We start from the raw sequence: 18,076 nt of genomic DNA, 5'->3' as shown, positions 1-18,076 counted from the left end.
CATACTTAAAACCTAACTTTGTATCATTAAATCAAAAAATGTGCACAGCAACCATAATGGTTCACCGGGTATGTGACTGATTGTGTGGCACTGAGTCATGAGTCACTTAGTCTTGCATTTAAACTATAATGTGTGCTAAGTTGGCTGAGATCTCAGTACTTGGATAAAAAAGTAGGAAGGAATTAGCTGGAATTCCCACTCCCAGTTGTTATCCAATGATTGCTGCTGGAGAGTGCTCATGTGTGGACATCTTTAAGGACAATCTTGGTTTTGTCTGCAAAATACATCATGGTGAAATAATCTTCTGATGCCTGTTGTCCCAGCTCACCAATGAACAATGAACACTTGAGCAATTTAGAATTGGTTTTCTCTTCCCCAAACATCCATAACTCAATAAGGGGGAAGATAAAACAATATTAATGAGATGATATTTTACCCTATGCCTTTCTTAAGCTGTCAGTACTGTTTACAGGAAATGGGAGTCAGCTAAAATAATTTTAGGCGAATGAATACTGCGATGTTTCCTAAGTAAAACAAAATAATAAGTACAATATAGAATGCTTCACAATAACGATGTTAAATGATTGCAAGACCCCATTGTGCATGCCATGTAGACCCAATCAATACGTGGACTGACACTGGGTCATAACTGTAGCAACTTTCTACTCACCATCCACAAGTTAACTTACTTTAAGATGCTTCTACTAACAGGAACTGCTACTTAATAGTAAGTGTTCATGTGCACTAATCTGCCCCTACACTAATATTAATAATAGGCTATAAATAACAGGTAAATCAAAGCACACCAATACCTACCCTGTTATTGCGAAGACTTGAAGCAGAATGGCTTCCAATGCTACCCTGTGTTCCACTGTGAGACATTGTGGCAACTGCTAAAATAATAATCAAGATATAAAAAATTTATTTGGTTTGGTTGCTATATACATTTTATAAATATTTGATTAACTTGTTTTTTTTCCCCAAAATTTCCTATTTTATGAAGGTTTTTACACCAGTTAATAAGTTTAATACTTTGAAGATATTCCGATGGCTCACCTAAAAACTGCTCAATCTTTTGCCAGACAAGAGAAAATATGGAAAGTGGTGTTTAAACCTCAGCTCACCCTATTTATATGCCCAGTGGATTTGCTTGTTGCTTTTTTTGCTTTTTAACCAGGTTAGATCATAAAGGGATAAACAAAACAAAACGACATTGCACTGAAGCAGCAGAAGCTGACACCAGCTCTTTGCTTTGTTGCACTTGGCAACATCACACAGATCAGCAAAAACTACAGTCTACAGTGGACACAAGTGCACCCTAGAGCAAAGAGCTGACCTGGTAGATAGCTTTGTACAGCTTTTGTTTAATTTATGCTGCAAGTATCATAAAAAGGTTTTATATTTAGCAAGAACACAAGCTGATGCTTTTTAGAGTATGTATTGTTCAAACTAACAAATTTCATCTTACACACTTGCAGTGCCTTAATTATTTAAAATCTGCAGCCAGTATTTTAAATGTAGAAGTGGTATGAAATCACACCTGCAGCCCCGGTCCGAGCTGGGCTATGAATTTCTTGGGCCTCGACAAAAATGTTTAGGGTCCCTATCCGCAACCCATTAAAGCACAATTGAGAACTGTAGCAGCAAGTACTAGTATGTATATTGTAACTAAATCAGCCAACTCTGCCTTAAAACCACCCAGCCCCACCTTTGACAGTATTTTTAAATGCTAGAATATTTTGATCCTCTTTTCTGTGTTGTGGTTGTTCCTGAAGCCCCATGGGCTGGGGCCACCAGACATAGACCCCAATGGTCTGTTCTTTCATGGGCCCCTGCTCCTGGCTGATTCCTTACTTGGGTGCATTTTACAATTCCACAAGTGTCGGTTTTCCTCTGACACTTTCCTTCTCTACGTACTCTTATCACCAAATCATGGATTGGTCTCGCCCCCCCCCGGCATATTCTCCCGATTTGAGCACCTCATCTTGTTGACCACTCTCTCATCTCCTTATTGTCTACCGTTCTCCCAAATCCTAGCTTTCGTGTGCTCTGCACTAAGTGTCCTTGGTGGTTTCAATGTCCCTCTAAACTTGCCTTGCTCTCTCACTGATCTCTTGTCCTTCCATATGAACTCTCCAATTTATATTCATTGCCACCCTCTCAGCCTTGCTTTCGCACACAGCTTCCCCAATCCCATCATCACAGCCGCAACGAGACCACTTTCTTGAATCCCTCATCACCCACACCCCCTTCCTCCTTCCCAATGCCTTTCCTTCTGCATCTGCCTCAGGAAAAATATCTCTTCTATTCCAGTTTCAGATTCCCAACTGCCTACCCTCCATTCACCGGAAGAGTTCTGTAGCAAGGGTCAAAATATTTGTTTGAGGGCTCTTGTTGAGGTTTTGGTGCCGGTTACTTTTTGATTTTAGGGGCTTCTTCTCAGGGGCTTTTTCAATCTCACTAACTCTTTTATTAGGTCACACAGTCACGCAGTATGACCGCTTCTGTATTTGTGTTGACTTTTTTTAGGATTCCTTCTTGAGATAGATAAAATAGCACAGACACCAAAGACTGTATATAAGATACATCTATCATTAAATCTTTTATTCCTCATTCAGTTGGAAGCTGATTCAACAGAAACTTTCAAAAGGGTATGGGATAAATATTTGAAGGGGGAAAAAATTGTAAGGCAATAGAAAAGATCAGGAGACTAGAACAAATTGGATAACTCCTTTTGTAAGAGTTGGCATAGATGCGATGGGCCAAATGGTCTCCAGTGCTGTAGAATTTTATGAATGGATACATCTGATCTAATTTAATTTTTTTACGACATGCAACCAGTTTCGGGGCCTTTTTCCAGCCATGCAACACCGCTTTGTGTTCACTTTTATTTTTGGCAACGTCAGTGAGATTCAGACAGGATGTGTAGGGCCGTACATTTAAGGATTAACCTGAATGGCAGTCTTCTATAAAATCAATAACTTTCCACAGAAACTTTTTCATCATAAAGAATGGCTTTGACCAGGTTCAAGCATGCGAACAGTTTGAAAGGCAAGGCAGTTCTGGAAACACCTCGAGTGTAACCAGAAGGCTGGTTAACAGTCATTGTTTTTAAATTGTAGTCTCTGCAGATAAAAAAGGGTCAGAGACCGACTGCAATGGTAGATCCAGGCAATATCTCAGTGTCTAAGGACACAACCCACTCCCTTGAACTCTCCTAGGAAACAAAGAGGAGCTGTGAATCCTTTCTCATTGAATATGGGATCGAGGGTTGTGAGGATGTGACAAACTCCACAGTAACTGGTGACCATCAATCCATCGTCATCACAGGTCTGAGGCCTGCCGCTGCCTTTGGCTCTACCCCCATGGGTCCGATGTGCTTACTTTAACTTGCATAGTTCTAACGGGAATCACTTTTGATATTTTACCCCTCTGTTGTCATAGATACATAAGAACATAAGAAATAGGAGCAGGAATAGGCCATTCAGCAAGGCTGATGATGGCTGATCTGCCCCGGGCCTCAATTCCTCTTTCATGCCAGCTCCTCGTAGCCCTCAACTCCCCAATATTTCAAAAATCTATCCACCTCCTCTTTAAATACTTTCAGTGATCTAGCCTCCACAACTCTCTGGGGTAGAGAATTCCAGACATTCACTATCCTCAGAGAAGAAATTCCTTCACATCTCAGTTTTAAATGAGTGCCCCCTTATTCTGTAACTATGTCCCCGAGTTCAAGCTTCCCCCACTAGTGGAAACATCTTCTCAACATCTACTCTGTCAAGCCCCCTCAGAATCTTGTACATTTCAATAAGATCACCCCTCATTCTTCTAAACTGTAATGAATAAAGGCCTAACCTGTTTAACCGTTCTTGATAAGTCAACCCCTTCATCCCAGGAATCAGCTTAGTGAATCTCTTTTGAACTGCCTCCAATGCCAGTAAATCCTTTTTTAAATACAGGGACCAAAACTGTACACAGTACTCCAGGTGCAGCCTCACCAACACCCTGTTCAGTTGTAACAAGACTTCCTTATTTTTAAACTCCAACTCCATAGCAATACAGGCCAAAATTCCATTTGCCTTCTTAATTACTTGCTGCACCTGCATGCTAACATTTGTGTTTCGTGCACAAGAACACCCAGATCTCTCTGTGCTGCACTTTTTGGAGTCTCTCTCCATTTAAATAATAGTCTGCCTTTTGATTCTTCCTACCAAAGTGCATGACCTCACACTTTCCGACATTAAACTCCATCTGCCAGTTTTTGCCCACTCACTAAACCTGTCTATATCCCCTTGCAGATTCTTTATGTCCTCATCACAACATGCCCTCCCACCTCTTTTTGTATCATCAGAAAATTTAGACACATTACACTCTGCTCCCTCCTCCAAGTCATTAACATAGATAGTAAATAATTGAGGCCCTAGGACTGATCCTTGTGGCACTCCACTAGCTACGTCTTTCCAACCTGAAAAAGACCCATTAATCCCGACTCTCTATCTTCTGTGTGTTATCCAATCCTCAATCCATGCAAATACATTACCCCCAATATCATGAGCTCCTATCTTGTGCAATAACCTTTTATGTGGCATCTTATTGAATGCCTCCTGGAAATCCAAATACACTGCATCGACTGGTTCCCTTTTATCAACTCTGTTTGTTATCTTATCAAAGAACTCTAGCAAATTTGTCAAACATGATTTCCTTTTCAAAAACCATGTTGACTCTGTTTGATTGCATTAAGCTTTTCTAAATGTCCTATGTCTTCCTTAACAATGGACTCTAGCATTTTCCCAACCACAGATATTACATTGACTGGCCTATAGTTTCCTGTTTTTTGTCTCCCTCCCTTCTTGAACAGGGGCGTCACAGTGGTTTTCCAATCCGCTGGGACCCTCCCAGAATCCAGTGAGTTCTGGAATATTTCAACTAATGCCTCAACTCTCTTTGCAGCCACTTCCTTTAAAACCCTTGGATGCAGGCCATCAGGTCCTGGCACGTGTCTGCCTTTAGTCCCGTTGGTTTGTCAAATACTTTGTCCCTCCTGATAGAGACTGTTACAAGATCTTTCCTCCCATTGGCTCCTTGCTTATCTGATATCTTTGGGATGTTTATAGTGTCCTCCACCGTGAAGACCGATGCAAAATATTGGTTTCAATTATCTGCCATTTCCCTGTTCCCTGTTATCAATTCTCCAGTTACATCCTCCAAGGGTCCCACACTCACTTTGGCCATTCTTTCTTTTAACATACCCATAGAAGCTCTTGCTGTTTGTTTTTATACAGGCCCTCTCTCAGAATGAGAGCTTAATGTTGGTAAGAAAATCGAAGTAGGATGGACCTTCTCTTCTCATTGCCTCTCCACCTGCCACAGCATTACATGAAAATTAAAATGGGCAAGTTCTTCTCTCCACTGGCTGCTGCCTTCGAAGACATTCTTGGCTCCCAGGGCCTGCTCCTGATTGTTACTAGGTTTCCAACCTCCTCCTCCACTCTCTTCATTGTTTTTCTATTTCTTCTCCTTAGCCTCCTGGAGGATGTCGAAGTTCCACAGTTGAAAGAGTCAGAGCCGTCACCCTGGATAACTGCTCCAGCTCCTCCAATCACAGGTTCCCTCTCTCTTGTCCTTGCTGCTCCTCCAAGCACTGATTCTGTCTCTGGAGGAACAGCAAGAGCAGGGGGGAGGAAACCTGTGATTGAAGGAGCTGGAGCAACAGAAATCATTATCCCTGTTTGGACCATGGTGGGGCCATAATATAAGATAATATAGTACAGGGGTGAGTTTTCTTGAATTTTTCACTCTGTCTTTGCTTTTTTGCAGGTTACTTGTGACATTTCAAGGGCAAATTCATCCTCGCACCCTGTGTATTTTGAACCCTGTTCTTCAGTTGTTGATCAACCATTTCCTCACCTTTACCTTACATGCCCTCATCCCCTTTCTCTTTCCCAGCCTAGAGGTTTCCCCATTTTTGCTTCTTTTAAGTCTAAGGGGCAGAGATTTAAGCATACCTGGTGCACAAACTAATTTAAGAATCCATTGTCAGATCTGATTGGATCACAGCAATCACAATAGGGCCTGTCACCTCTGCCAAAACAATTTATTGCTCAGTGTTCATCTTGAACAACAAAGATAACCTCCACTTCTTTTCTCTACTACCCATTGTTTCCTTAAACCCTCTTCTTTGCCCCCTTCTCCCTCACCTCCAATAATAATTTAGAATTCTTTGGTTTCACTAAGATCGAGATCATTCGTTCAACTGCCTCTGCCACAACACTCCGACCCCACTTCCCCTCCAGATCAAACCTACTCCATGGTTTCCCCTGCCCTAGCCTGAGCCCAGATCTTTTCTTCTGATTTCTTTCTCCATGCCGCCTCTAAGCTTTTCCATAAGACTCACCTCCTTCTCTCTTGACTCCATTAAAATGCTGACCACATTTTAATAGTTCCTTCTCAGGTAGTTCTCCTCCATTAACATCACTCTCCATCCTCCTCAAAAAACACACCTTCGACTCCTTTGCCCTTGTAAACTACTGCCCCATCTCAAATAAAAGCAAAATACTGCGGATGCTGGAAATCTGAAATAAAAACAGAAAAAGCTGGAAAAACTCAGCAGGTCTAGCAGCATCTGTAGAGAGAAAAGCTGGGTTAACGTTTTGAGTCCAATATTACCTTTCTTCTGAAGAAGTCATATTGGATTCGAAATATTAACTCTTGAGTTTTACAGCTGAGATTTTCAAGCTTTTTCTGTTCTTGTGCCCTATCTCAAAACTTCTCATTCCTTTCTGGAGGCCTTAAACATGCTGCTCCTCCCAAACGCATGTCTTCCTTTCTGCCAACTCTATGTTTGTATCTCTCCAATCAAACGTTCACCCCTTTTACTGCCCTGAAATAGTGCTAAGTTGCAAATGACATCCTCTATGATTATGGTGCACTAACTCTTCTCAGCATTCTCAACCTCTCTCCAGCCTCTGACATTGTCATCTGTAGCATCTTCCTCTTATGCCTCTCCCTATTGTCCAGCTCAATGGAATTCTCATTGCTTGGTTCAACTCTCACTTATCCAACTGTAGTCAGTGCAACTCCAGAAAGCTTTCAACCTCTGCACTATTAACTCGGTAGTCCTTCAAGAATCAAGCCTCAAGCCCTCCAATTTACCAACATTCTGCTCCTGGGCAACATCACCTGAAAACATGGAGTTGGGTTTTGCATTATGCTGGTGACATCCAGCTTAACCTCTCCATTATTGCCTCTGTGTTGTTAGAATGATTCTCTGATATTCAGTCCCAGATGTGCCACAATTTCCTTCAGTTAAAGGGAAACCCAAAGCCACCATCATTTGCCCCAGCTACAAACCCCAATCTTGTGCCACTGATTCCACTCCTCTTGCCATTTACTCTCATGTTGAACCAGAATGCTCGCAACTAGTCATTTTTGACTCAGACCTGAACTTCTAACATCATATTCTGTCAATCAAAAGGAAAACCAACTTGTAGCTTCATAATATTGCCTGTCTCAGTCCCTGCTTTGGTCCCATCTGCTGTCAAAATCCTATTATCACATCTAGGCTCAATTTGTCCAAAGCTCTCCTGGCCACCATCCCTTTTTCCACACTTCATCTCATCCAAAACGCTACTGCCCATAGCTTTTTCTGCACTAAGTCCCACTCACCCATTACACCTCTACTCGATGGCTGACATCAACTCACGGACCCCAAAACTTCCCTTTTTTTGACCCCTTCCTTCACAGCGTCAGCCTTGTTGATCTTTTTATTGCTACTGCTTTTATTATTTGATTATTTGTTATTCAATTTACAATTATATTGGAAAGAAAACGGTTGATTTGAACAGCACAACATTGCCAGATGTGTTCAGGGGACAAGGAGTTGGCATGCAGCTATCCCAGGCTGCCTTGAATTATGTGGTAGAGGACCACCTCAAGACACACATCAGCTGCTAGTTTATGAAATGTCTGGAGGAAAATCCACAATCTCAGTACAAGGAACAGATAGTGAGTGAACTGACAGTACCGATCACTGATCTCCTTCACATGGTTTGGAGTAAAGGTTTCCAAATTTGCATTATTCAGAAAATAAAGCAATAAAAAAAAAATCCTTTTATGGTTTAAATTATCTTGATCACACATTGAATGAGTCATCATTTACAGACAGGAATATAGGTGTACATTAATGAGACTGTAGTTGTTACCTATAGCATTGGTACATTTAAGAGGAAACTAAATAAACAATGAGGAAGAAAAGGTTGTGTTGATAGGGTTAGATGAAGAAGGATGGGAAGAGGCTCATTTGAAGCATAAACATCAGCATTGGCCTGTTGTGCTGAATGGCCTGTATTTATCTTCTTCCTTTATCATCCAGCAACTCTGCATTCTTCCAACTTTGGCATCCCTCTACTACAGCCATACCTTCAACTGTCCAAGTCCTAATTACTGGAATTTCCTCCTTAAACTTTTTCTCCTTTCCATCTCTCTTGTCCTTGAAGGATCTCCTTAAACCCAACTCTTTGGCCAAGCTTTGGCTTGATGCTGGTTGTTATCTGGTTCCGTGCACCACACCAGATCATTTAATTTCAGAGTCATTCTTTTTAAATCAACCATATTTTGTTCTGAGCTACTTTCCGTTAACAAACACGTTTTTTTTTTAACATTTTTAGCCAAAGGTTATTCACGCATATACCGGACATGCAGATTTTAATCTTTCTGCTCCTACCCCAGCACAGAGTTGAAACAGAAATCCATGGGATCAGTCAAACAATGAGATGTTGGCGTTCACTATCTGCTCACTGGACCACGAATCAGACTCGCTCACTTCTCACTTTCTATTCAATGGTTGACTATAAATAGCAGAGATGAAGCTCAACTCACAGAATCGTTTTTGGAACCTACCCCATTTAGCTCGGCTCTGGTAAGTTGAGTGTTTCTGATTTTTATTTTATTCCACTTTAACTTCAAATTCTTCGATTTTGCCTCAATGTTTGATGTTTATTCCTGCTTTGTAATTCACTCCATAGCACCAATTTAGCCAGATATAATGTAACATTACAAAGAGCCTAGACAAGATTTTAACGCATCAAATATTAATACATTTCTAAAAGCTGTTGCCTTGTGAAGAGAAATGATGCCTTTTGACTTTTTTTTTTAGGATCACAACCTCCAATTGATAAGCATGGCGCAAACAAATCCTGCAGGAGTTTTCAAGGTACAGTTTATTTCTGTAGAATATTTAAATCAGCATTGATACTTCTGCTCTTTTTACTGAATATCATGAAAGGAGTAAAGTAATAATAATAATTATTATTGCAGATCACCGTTTACGATCAGGAAAATTTCCAAGGCAAGAGAATGGAATTTACCGCAACCTGCAAGAATATCATGGATTGCGGCTTTGACAATATTCGATCCATCAAAGTTGATTGTGGAGCGTGAGTCAACACCTTTACATATTTTTTAACGACAAAAAAAAAATGCAGCCCTAACCATTACTCTCAAACATATTCCAAAGCAAACCTTACCGAGCTTAATTAAAATACAATCATTGTTTTTTTTTTTAAAAACTTCATTGTCATTTGTAAATCAAAGTAATCGATTCACAGAAACGTATTTTTTTTAACTCTTATACAGATTCATACAAATCAGCATTGCTGTTGTTCACAGCTTGGCTAATTAAGATACTGGTAACATAGGAGGGAATTAGATCAGCTTCATAAGTGTTAATCAGCTAAAACAAGTATCAATATATTTAGGGTTCAGTTACACTGCTACTTTTGGTCCGATGCAAAGCAGTGACATAACTGAAGCTGGGAGAGTGAAAGCCCCTTCAATTGGAGTTTCACGCCCATCCTGCAATGCTTAGGTGACAATACAGCTCCAGTCCAGTTCGTCTTAGTTCAGCTTTATAGCAGGAATCCCTAAAATCAATTTGTCTCCCTCAACTTTTTTTTGCCTTCTGTGTGAAGTACATCAGTTTTTCAAACTTAAGTTGCATAACACACATCTGTACATCCATTGTACGTGTATGTGTTGGGACCTAAAACTGGCATTCCTATTGCAAAAGAAATGTAAAAGAGCTGAGTGACAGTTAACTCTGGTCTATCAACCCACTGAACGTACATTTATCTAAATGTCAGGATAGGATGCCTAGAATTTCTTCCTTAGGCACAATCCAGAAGATGGGCCTGAAAATGTGTCCACTTTGCCAATGTCAAGTTACACCCAACGATCCTTCTAATCTCAAGAGAATATGTCCAAACCTAAGCCATAAAATGGCATAAAACATCAGAAACATCTGGGACCCAAGGCAATGTTAAATCCACACAAGGATATTTTGATTCATTGAACCATCTTTCAAACACACCAAGCTCAGGAACCCAGAACTTGAATTGGGGAAGTTACCCAATTTTGGATGAGAATTATACTTTGCCATAAATAAGCATCAGAAAGTGCAGATCTGGGCTTTTTGTTTCAAGCATTCAAAAATTACAAGTAAAAGAGACCAGAAAAATGACTGTTTCTGCTGCATTTGAAAATGTGGTGGTCATGTTGAGATCTGCCCCCTGCCCCACAGCCCTGCCATCAAACAGATGCAATTAGAAGATACCTGCATTTGAGAGTCAGGGGTGCAGCCAATTTTGTGGAGTGAGATTTGTTGGGATGTGGGGCTTGATGCACAGAATTAAAAGATCAAGGAAATTTGGGAGTATTGTATTTGTGCAGTATAATTACTGCCACATTACGGGCAGGTCTCAGTAACTACAGCTGTAGGGCTCAGTTGTGTAATGTTTTTGGACTAAGGCAGAAAGAAGCAGGTGAGACATATTCTGGGTAGCAGGAAGAACTGGGCGGCACACTGCAAGACTCAAGGTTGCATGTTCAAGTCTTTTTAAGGAATTATTTTTGAGAACAAGGCTGTGATCTCCGAGCTTGCTCATCAAGGGGAACTCCATGAGTTTTAGATAGTTTAAAAGTCTCATTTTAACTATTGCTGCAGAGGTTAACGCAATAGAAGTTGGACTCCACCTTGAAGATTGCTACAGAGGGAACAGTTGCTTCACAGTAAACTCAGTCCAGCGCTTATATTTATTGCATTGTTGGCTCGGTGTAGTGACCGTTCAGATGAATGAATCAGCAAATTATAATAGATGGTTATAAATGATTGATAGTAAATGATGGAATAATAAGTGATATAAAAATTAGGAGTTATTTAAATTTCTCAATTTTAAAAACAGGATGAGAGCATTGTTTATCTCTTATAAAAGTTGATATGAAAGCAATTTTCTTTTTGTAGGTGGGCTGGTTATGAGCATTCCAGCTTCTTTGGGCAACAATTTATCCTGGAGAAAGGAGAGTACCCTCGCTGGGATGCCTGGAGTGGCAGCAATGCTTACCACACTGAGAGACTCATGTCCTTCCGCCCCATTTGCTCTGCTGTAAGTTGGTTCACTATTCAATATCTGTAGGGTTTGGTGCTAGCACAGCATATACTCCACAATGCAACATATATCATCAAAATAAGGTAACGTTACTCATTACGGTTCATATGTTTAATCTTTTTGGGACCTTGTCACTATGCCAGTTTTTTGAAACTGCATTATCGCAGAATCACAGACTGGTAACAGCACAGGAGGCCATTTAGCCCATCGTGTTCATGCAGTCCTCGACAAAAGCATCTCGGCTAGTCCCGATCCCCTGCCCTTTCCCCGTAGCTCAGCAAATTGTTTTCTTTTCAGGTGCTTATTCAATTCACTTTTGAAAGCCACAATTGGTGGCGCATTCCAGATCATAACCACTCACTGTATAACAAAGACTCTACCTCTCACCGCAGTTGGTTCATTTCCCAATCATCGTAAATCAGTGACCTCTTGGTTCCAGACCCTTCTGCAAATGGGAACAAAGTTTCTCCCTATCTACTCTGTCTAGATTTTAAACACCTCTATCGAATCTTCTCTCAGCCTTTTCTTCTCTAACCCCAGCTTCTCCAATCTATCCTCGTACTTCAGTTGAGGCCGAACTAGTGTTTTATAAAAATTCATCAGAACTTCCTTGGCCAGAATTTTTAAGGCCCTGTCGCAGTGGGGACAGTGCTGCAAAAATGTGGCAGACCATTCTAAACCCCATTGACTTCGGCGGGAGCGTAAAATCGTGCTGCCAGAAAATTCCGCCCCTTGTTTTTGTACACCATGGCCTGAATTTTCCCATTGGTGATTTGGGGGCGGGGCCCGCTCGCCGAGGGGAAAATGACGCGGGACGATGTTGGGAGGAACCCCCGAGGTCATCCCGGCCCATTTAGATATTGAGGAAGGAGGGCGGACAGCGAAATCAGCTGTCCGCCCGCTGACCTGTCAATGGCCAATTAAGGCCATTGACAGGGTAATTAAGCTTGTTAAATGCCCTGCCCATCCAAGCTTAAGGCTGGTGGGTAGGCCAGGAGCCCCAGCGGGCTTCTGATAATACATGAAACTTCAATCACTGGTGGGATGAGGTTTCATGTCCGTTTTTAAAAACTTTAATAAAGTTTATGTGCTTCTTATTAACATGTCCCATCTCGTATGACATTGTCACATGAGGGGGACAAGTTAATAATTTTTATATTTTTGAAGTTTTTTTTACACTGTCAATAATCTCCCTGAGACAGCACTTGGTCTCAGGGAGCAGTGCGCTAATTCGTGCACATGCGTGAAAGAGCGCACTCTGGCAGTTGGGGAATCTCTCCATCCCCCGCACAGGAAGCGCATAGCACTTCCCATCGGACAGGCCGCTGGGTGGGCCTTAATTGGCCCGCTCACTCAAAATGGCGGTGGGCCCCATCTCGGGGACAGAGTTCGGCTGCCCGCCCACCAACCAAGGGCAAAATTCTGCCCTATGCCTCCAGTTATAAAGGCCAGGATCCCAGATGCCTTTGCAAGCATTAGCACAGGGAGACATGGAAAGGAATTTGGCAGTAATGTTAGAGTAACGTCATTGCCAATATCTGGACTTACAACACAGTTAAAAAATAAACAATGCTGAAATATACATCTAGAACAGAAGTCTGTGGCAATTCTGTTAAAGCTTTACAATGCACTTCTTGTATCCTAACAGCAATATTGTATTTAGATGCAGTCACTACGCTCCAAAAAAATATAAATCTATTTAAAAGGTCACAGAACAAGTTTAATCTCAGGTCTGAAGTGAAGTGCTATAAGGACAGGTTACAGAAAGTTATGTTTCACACTCTTTATAGCAAATGCAAGATGTTAAGTAGTAGAGATATACTCCCATTACCTCTCCAATTCTGATTTTGTTTTGTTCACTCACAAATGTATCACAGCATCTACAAAGGCACTCAGAATGTATATATGTGTCATTTTCCTTTTAGCACCATAAAGAATCCAAAATTGTCATTTTTGAGAAGGAAAACTTCATTGGAAGACAGTGGGAGATGTGTGATGACTATCCCTCTTTGCAAGCCATGGGTTGGTGCAACAACGAAGTTGGATCCATGAAGGTTCAAGCTGGCGCGTAAGTAGTGCTTTCATTTAAAAAAAAACAGTAAAGTTGGGTTGTTACAGTTTAAGAAAGAAAACTTAGCTGGATCCAGCAAAGCCTTGTACATCTTGGGAGCATGTTGATCACATCAGGTTTGCTGTTTCTGCTTCTGGCATAAGAGTTTCCCTTAGGCCAAAAGAAAATAACCTATCTGATCAATTCTAACTAGTTCAAAATTAACCAAAGAGGGCTGTCCAGGTTGTGCCAACGGGCCTTCTGCAGCTCCTGCGCTTTGTAATCCAGTCCTGAAAGCCCTGGCACTCGACCCCGTTTGCAGGCAAATGTCCCAGTTTGTATTTGTGAAACGTAACACGCATTCAAAGTTCATTTACGTGAAGTATGCTGTCTTTCTGTCCCAGGTGGGTGTGCTACCAGTACCCAGGATACCGTGGCTTCCAGTACATCATGGAATGCGATCGTCATGCTGGAGAGTACAAGCACTGGAGGGAGTGGGGATCCCATGCTCAGACCTTCCAGATCCAGTCAATCCGCCGCATTCAGGAGTAAACAAACCAACACATCAACAGAGCATCAGAGGGAGGGAGAGGGGAGGGGGGGGGGGGCTGAGAGGAAATCTATAGGTACAATTGGTACTGTATTCTGTTGTAGAACAACAACTTGTGTACTGTGATTGATTTAACATCTCATTACAATATCTTGGGCTATTGAAATATTCAAATAAAGTCACAGAAATGTTTCCTTCACTTTGTCTCGAGTTGCACATGAGAACTTGCTTTAAAAGTTTCAAAATGGAGATATTCATCAGATTTGTTTTCTACCAAATTATGAAACACAGCAGACAAGCATTGCAGGTTGTTGAGTTCTGGGAAATTAATCACAAAAAGGCAATTGGCCATGAGGCTTAAAGCACATCAGCCACCAGTGGATTGTGTTCACAGTATCACCAACATCTCAGTCAGTTTGTATTCAATTTATGTTTTACTTTTCAGTAAGATTCCAATGAAACTGCTTCAAAGTAAATCAAGTGGCGGCTTGAAAGTTATTACTTATGCTGGCCATTTAAATGAACTACATGCGAGACAGCATTTCTCAGATGGAGACTGACTTATGGGCTAAGTTATCAAAATTAATCATTATAAATACACTCTGCACTTAGTGTTCACATAATGAAAATTTGCTCCATCACACACAACTGGTTGAGTGCTCTTTCTTTTCCACATGGTTAAGGAATCTAAGTGGCCTGGCCAGTTTGGGAGTTTAATTCTGCTCAGACAGCAGAACTCTTCTGCTAGTGCCAGCTGGAAACTACGAGATGTTGACTGTCCCCAGTGATTGGCTGACATTGTTTCACCCAGTAACTCCCCAACATGAAGGATGATATCTCCTTTGAAATAGCTCAAGCAATCAAGAGAAAACGTTGAAGACTCTGCAGAACATAAACAATATAATCAAATGTTCATTAAAAATGCAGAACAATTTCCTGTATTTACAAATGAGGTCATGACCTTGAACCGTTCAAGCTGTTTACTACTGTTAAATGTTTTTCCACCCAAATTACAGGCAACTGCATTGTTACTTTAATAATTTGCTAAAACATGTTAAAAACAATGCAGTTGGATGTACTGAACAAATTACAACCCTTAATTTCAGATAATCTTCTTGAGCATTTAAACTAAAGAAATTGCGCAACAAAAAGTAAAATCTCACTGCTAACCTCCTTGATTAGTAAATGCACTGTACGAAGAAGTTTCATCAGCTATTTTTCTAATCTTTGAGCTTTAATTAAGCTTTAGTCAGTTAATTGCTTTGAATTCTAGCGGCGTACCGGCCAAACCCCACTTGAACTGTTTTAAATATTGTACATAAGTTATGTCATTTTTCTCAACATGCCACTGGGAAAGAATAATAATTACTTCGAGCCAGAGACAATTCTCCCCAGAATAGAAGCCGTTCCTTTCTTACCATCTATGTCTGGCCAGGCCAGAAAAAGCGCTCTGTCAGGAAACTGCTCCAGGATTTCAGGGCCACTGGTCTAAAGTTACAAAAATAAAATGTAACAATAAATACTTCCTTCCCCAGCTTATTGTTAGCTTAACTATTTCTAATGACGGAGAACTTTGGTCACCTGACAACAATCTTGAATACCTATAACTTTGATCAATACTGCCAAATTAGTCTAACTGTACTTGGTGATACAGTATATCGGCAGCATCAGAATTGTATTCAACCACAACCTGTAACCTCATGGCCTGGCATATCCCCAACTCTACCACTGTCATCAAGCCAGGGGTTCAACCCTGGTTCAATGAAAAGTGCAGGAGGGCATGTCAGGAGCAGCACAAGGCTTACCTAAAAATGAGGTGCCACTCTGGTGAAGCTACAGCACAGGACTTCTTGCATACCAACCAGCGGAAGCAGCATGTGACAGACAGAGCCAAGCGATCAACAGATCAGATCTAAACTATGCAGTCCTGCCTCATCCAGCCGTGAGTGGTGGTGGACAATTAAATAGCTAACAGGGAAAGGAAGCTTCACAAATATCCCCATCCTCATTGATGGGGGAGCCCAGCTCATCAGTGCAAAAGACAAGGCTGAAGGATTTGCAACCATCTTCAGTCAGCAGCGCAGATTGAATGATCCATCTCGGCCTCCTCTTGAGCATCCTCCCGGCATTACGGATGCCAGTCTTCAGCCAATTAAATTCACTCCATGTGATATCAAGAAACGCCTGAAGGCACTGGATACTGCAAAGGCTATGGGCCCTGACAATATTCTGGAAGTAGTACAGAAGACTTGTGCCCCAGAACTTGCCATGTCCCTAGCTAAGCTGTTCCAGTACAGTTACAACACTGGCATCTACTTGGCAATTTGGAAAAATGCCCGGGTATGTCCTGTCTACACAAAACAGGGCAAAACCAACCCGCCCAATTATGCCCCATCAGTCTACGCTCGATCATCAGCAAAGTGATGGAAGGGATTGTTGACAGTGCTATGACGTGGTACTCACTCAGCAATAACTTGCTCACTGAAGCTCAGTTTGGGCTGTGCCAGGGCCACCCAACTTTTGACCTCATTACAGCATTAGTCCAAACATGGACAAAAGAGCTGAACTCAAGAGGTGAAGTGTGAATTACAGCCATTGACATCAAGGTTGCACTTGACCTAGTGGCATCAAGGGGGCCTAGCAAAACTGAAGTCAATGCGAATCAAGGGAAAACTCTCTATTGGTTGGAGTCATATCTAGCTAGGAACAAACAAACATATGAATTAGGTGCAGGAGTAGGCCATTCAACCCCTGGAGCCTGCTCCATCATTTGATAAGATCATGGCTGATCTGAATATGGCCTCAACTCCACTTTCCTGCCTATCCCCAGCACCTTTTGACTCCCTTGTTAGGTAGGAATCTATCTACCTCTGCCTTAAAAATATTCCCCTGCCTCCACTGATCTCTGGGGAAGAAAATTCCTGACTCACGACCCTTTGTGAAAATAAATTTCTCCTCATCTCCAACTTCAATGGGTGACCCCTTATTTTTAAACTGTGTCCCCTAATTCTAGTTTGTCCCTCATCCTCTCAGTATCTACCTGTTGAGAACATTCAGGATCTTATATGTTTCAATGAGATCACCTCTCGTTTTTCTAAACTCCAATAGATACAGGCCCAACCTGTCCAAACTTTCCTCTTAAGGCAAATCCCTTATTCCCAGGATCAGTCAAGTGAACCTTCTCCGCACTGCTTCTAATGTAATTATTTCTTAAGTAAAGAAGACAAAACTGTACTTTGTACCCTAGATGTGGTTTCACCAATGCCTTGTAGCAAAACTTCCCTATATATTCTATTCCCCTTGCAATAAACGTCAACATTCCAGTTACCTTCCTAATCACTTGATGTACCTGCAGACTATGTGATTCATGTACCAGGACACCCAGATCCGTCTGTACTGCAGAATTCTACAATCTCTCTCCATCTAAATAATATGCTGCTTTTCTATTCTTGCCAAGGTGGACAAGTTCACAATTTCCCCATATTATATTCACCTGCCAACTTTTTGCCCACATACTTAACCTATCTATATCCCTTTGAAGACTCCTTATGTGCTCTTCACAAGTTACTTTCCTACCTATTTTTGCGTCATCAGCAAAATTAGCAACCATGCATTTGGACCCTTCATTAAAGTCGTTGATATAAATTTAATAGTTTAGACCCCAGCACTGATCCATGTGGCACTCCACTTCTTACATCTTGCCAAGCCAAGAATGACTCATTTACGCCTACTCTCTGTTTCCTGTTAGCTAACCAATTCTCCATCCATGCTAATATGTCACCCTTTACACCATGAGCTCTTATTTTGTGTAGTAACCTTTGATGTGGCACCTTGTTAAATGCATTCTGGAAATCCAAGTGCACCACATCTACTGGTTCTCCTTTATCTACATTGCTTGTTACATCCTCAAAGTACAAAGGAAGATGATTATGGTTGTTGGGGGTCAATCATCTCAGTCCCAGGGCATCACTACAGGAGTTCCTCAGGATAGTATCCTAAGCCCAACTATCTTCAGCTGCTTCATCAATGACTTCC

General features: G+C 41.4%; 2 protein-coding genes across 5 annotated transcripts in view; one reads left to right on the top strand and one right to left on the bottom strand.

Annotated features, from left to right (window-relative positions):
• Positions 1–18,076, bottom strand: part of LOC121283329 (beta-crystallin B3-like) — a 45,373-nt gene that overhangs the window by 14,912 nt on the left and 12,385 nt on the right. For 2 of the 4 annotated variants that reach the window (XM_041197790.1, XM_041197791.1), the window contains 2 exons: positions 15,460–15,529; positions 817–893 (listed from right to left, as the gene is read on the bottom strand). In XM_041197790.1, the coding sequence (XP_041053724.1) occupies positions 817–893; positions 15,460–15,529 (147 nt within the window). The remainder of the gene's footprint in view (positions 1–816; positions 894–15,459; positions 15,530–18,076) is intronic. The other 2 variants (XM_041197792.1, XM_041197793.1) reach the window with 1 other exon arrangement.
• Positions 9,179–14,043, top strand: cryba1a (crystallin, beta A1a). Its single transcript, XM_041197794.1, has 5 exons — positions 9,179–9,211; positions 9,316–9,434; positions 11,297–11,438; positions 13,367–13,509; positions 13,896–14,043. The coding sequence occupies exons 1-5, from the start codon at positions 9,179–9,181 to the stop codon at positions 14,041–14,043; spliced, it is 585 nt and encodes a 194-aa protein (XP_041053728.1).

The sequence above is a fragment of the Carcharodon carcharias genome, chromosome 10 (assembly GCF_017639515.1).
Source record: "Carcharodon carcharias isolate sCarCar2 chromosome 10, sCarCar2.pri, whole genome shotgun sequence".
NCBI classification, from domain to species: Eukaryota; Metazoa; Chordata; class Chondrichthyes; order Lamniformes; family Lamnidae; genus Carcharodon; species Carcharodon carcharias.
The sequence above is the reverse complement of the archived record's forward strand: the minus strand, read 5'-3'. Positions and strand labels throughout refer to the sequence as shown.

Bases quoted from the DNA above. Each gene is read 5' to 3' on its own strand.
- cryba1a (XM_041197794.1), top strand. From the start codon at position 9,179: ATGGCGCAAACAAATCCTGCAGGAGTTTTCAAG. The intron at 9,212-9,315 runs GTACAGTTTATT...TTATTATTGCAG, and splicing joins ATCCTGCAGGAGTTTTCAAG to ATCACCGTTTACGATCAGGA. The intron at 11,439-13,366 runs GTAAGTTGGTTC...TTTTCCTTTTAG, and splicing joins TCCGCCCCATTTGCTCTGCT to CACCATAAAGAATCCAAAAT.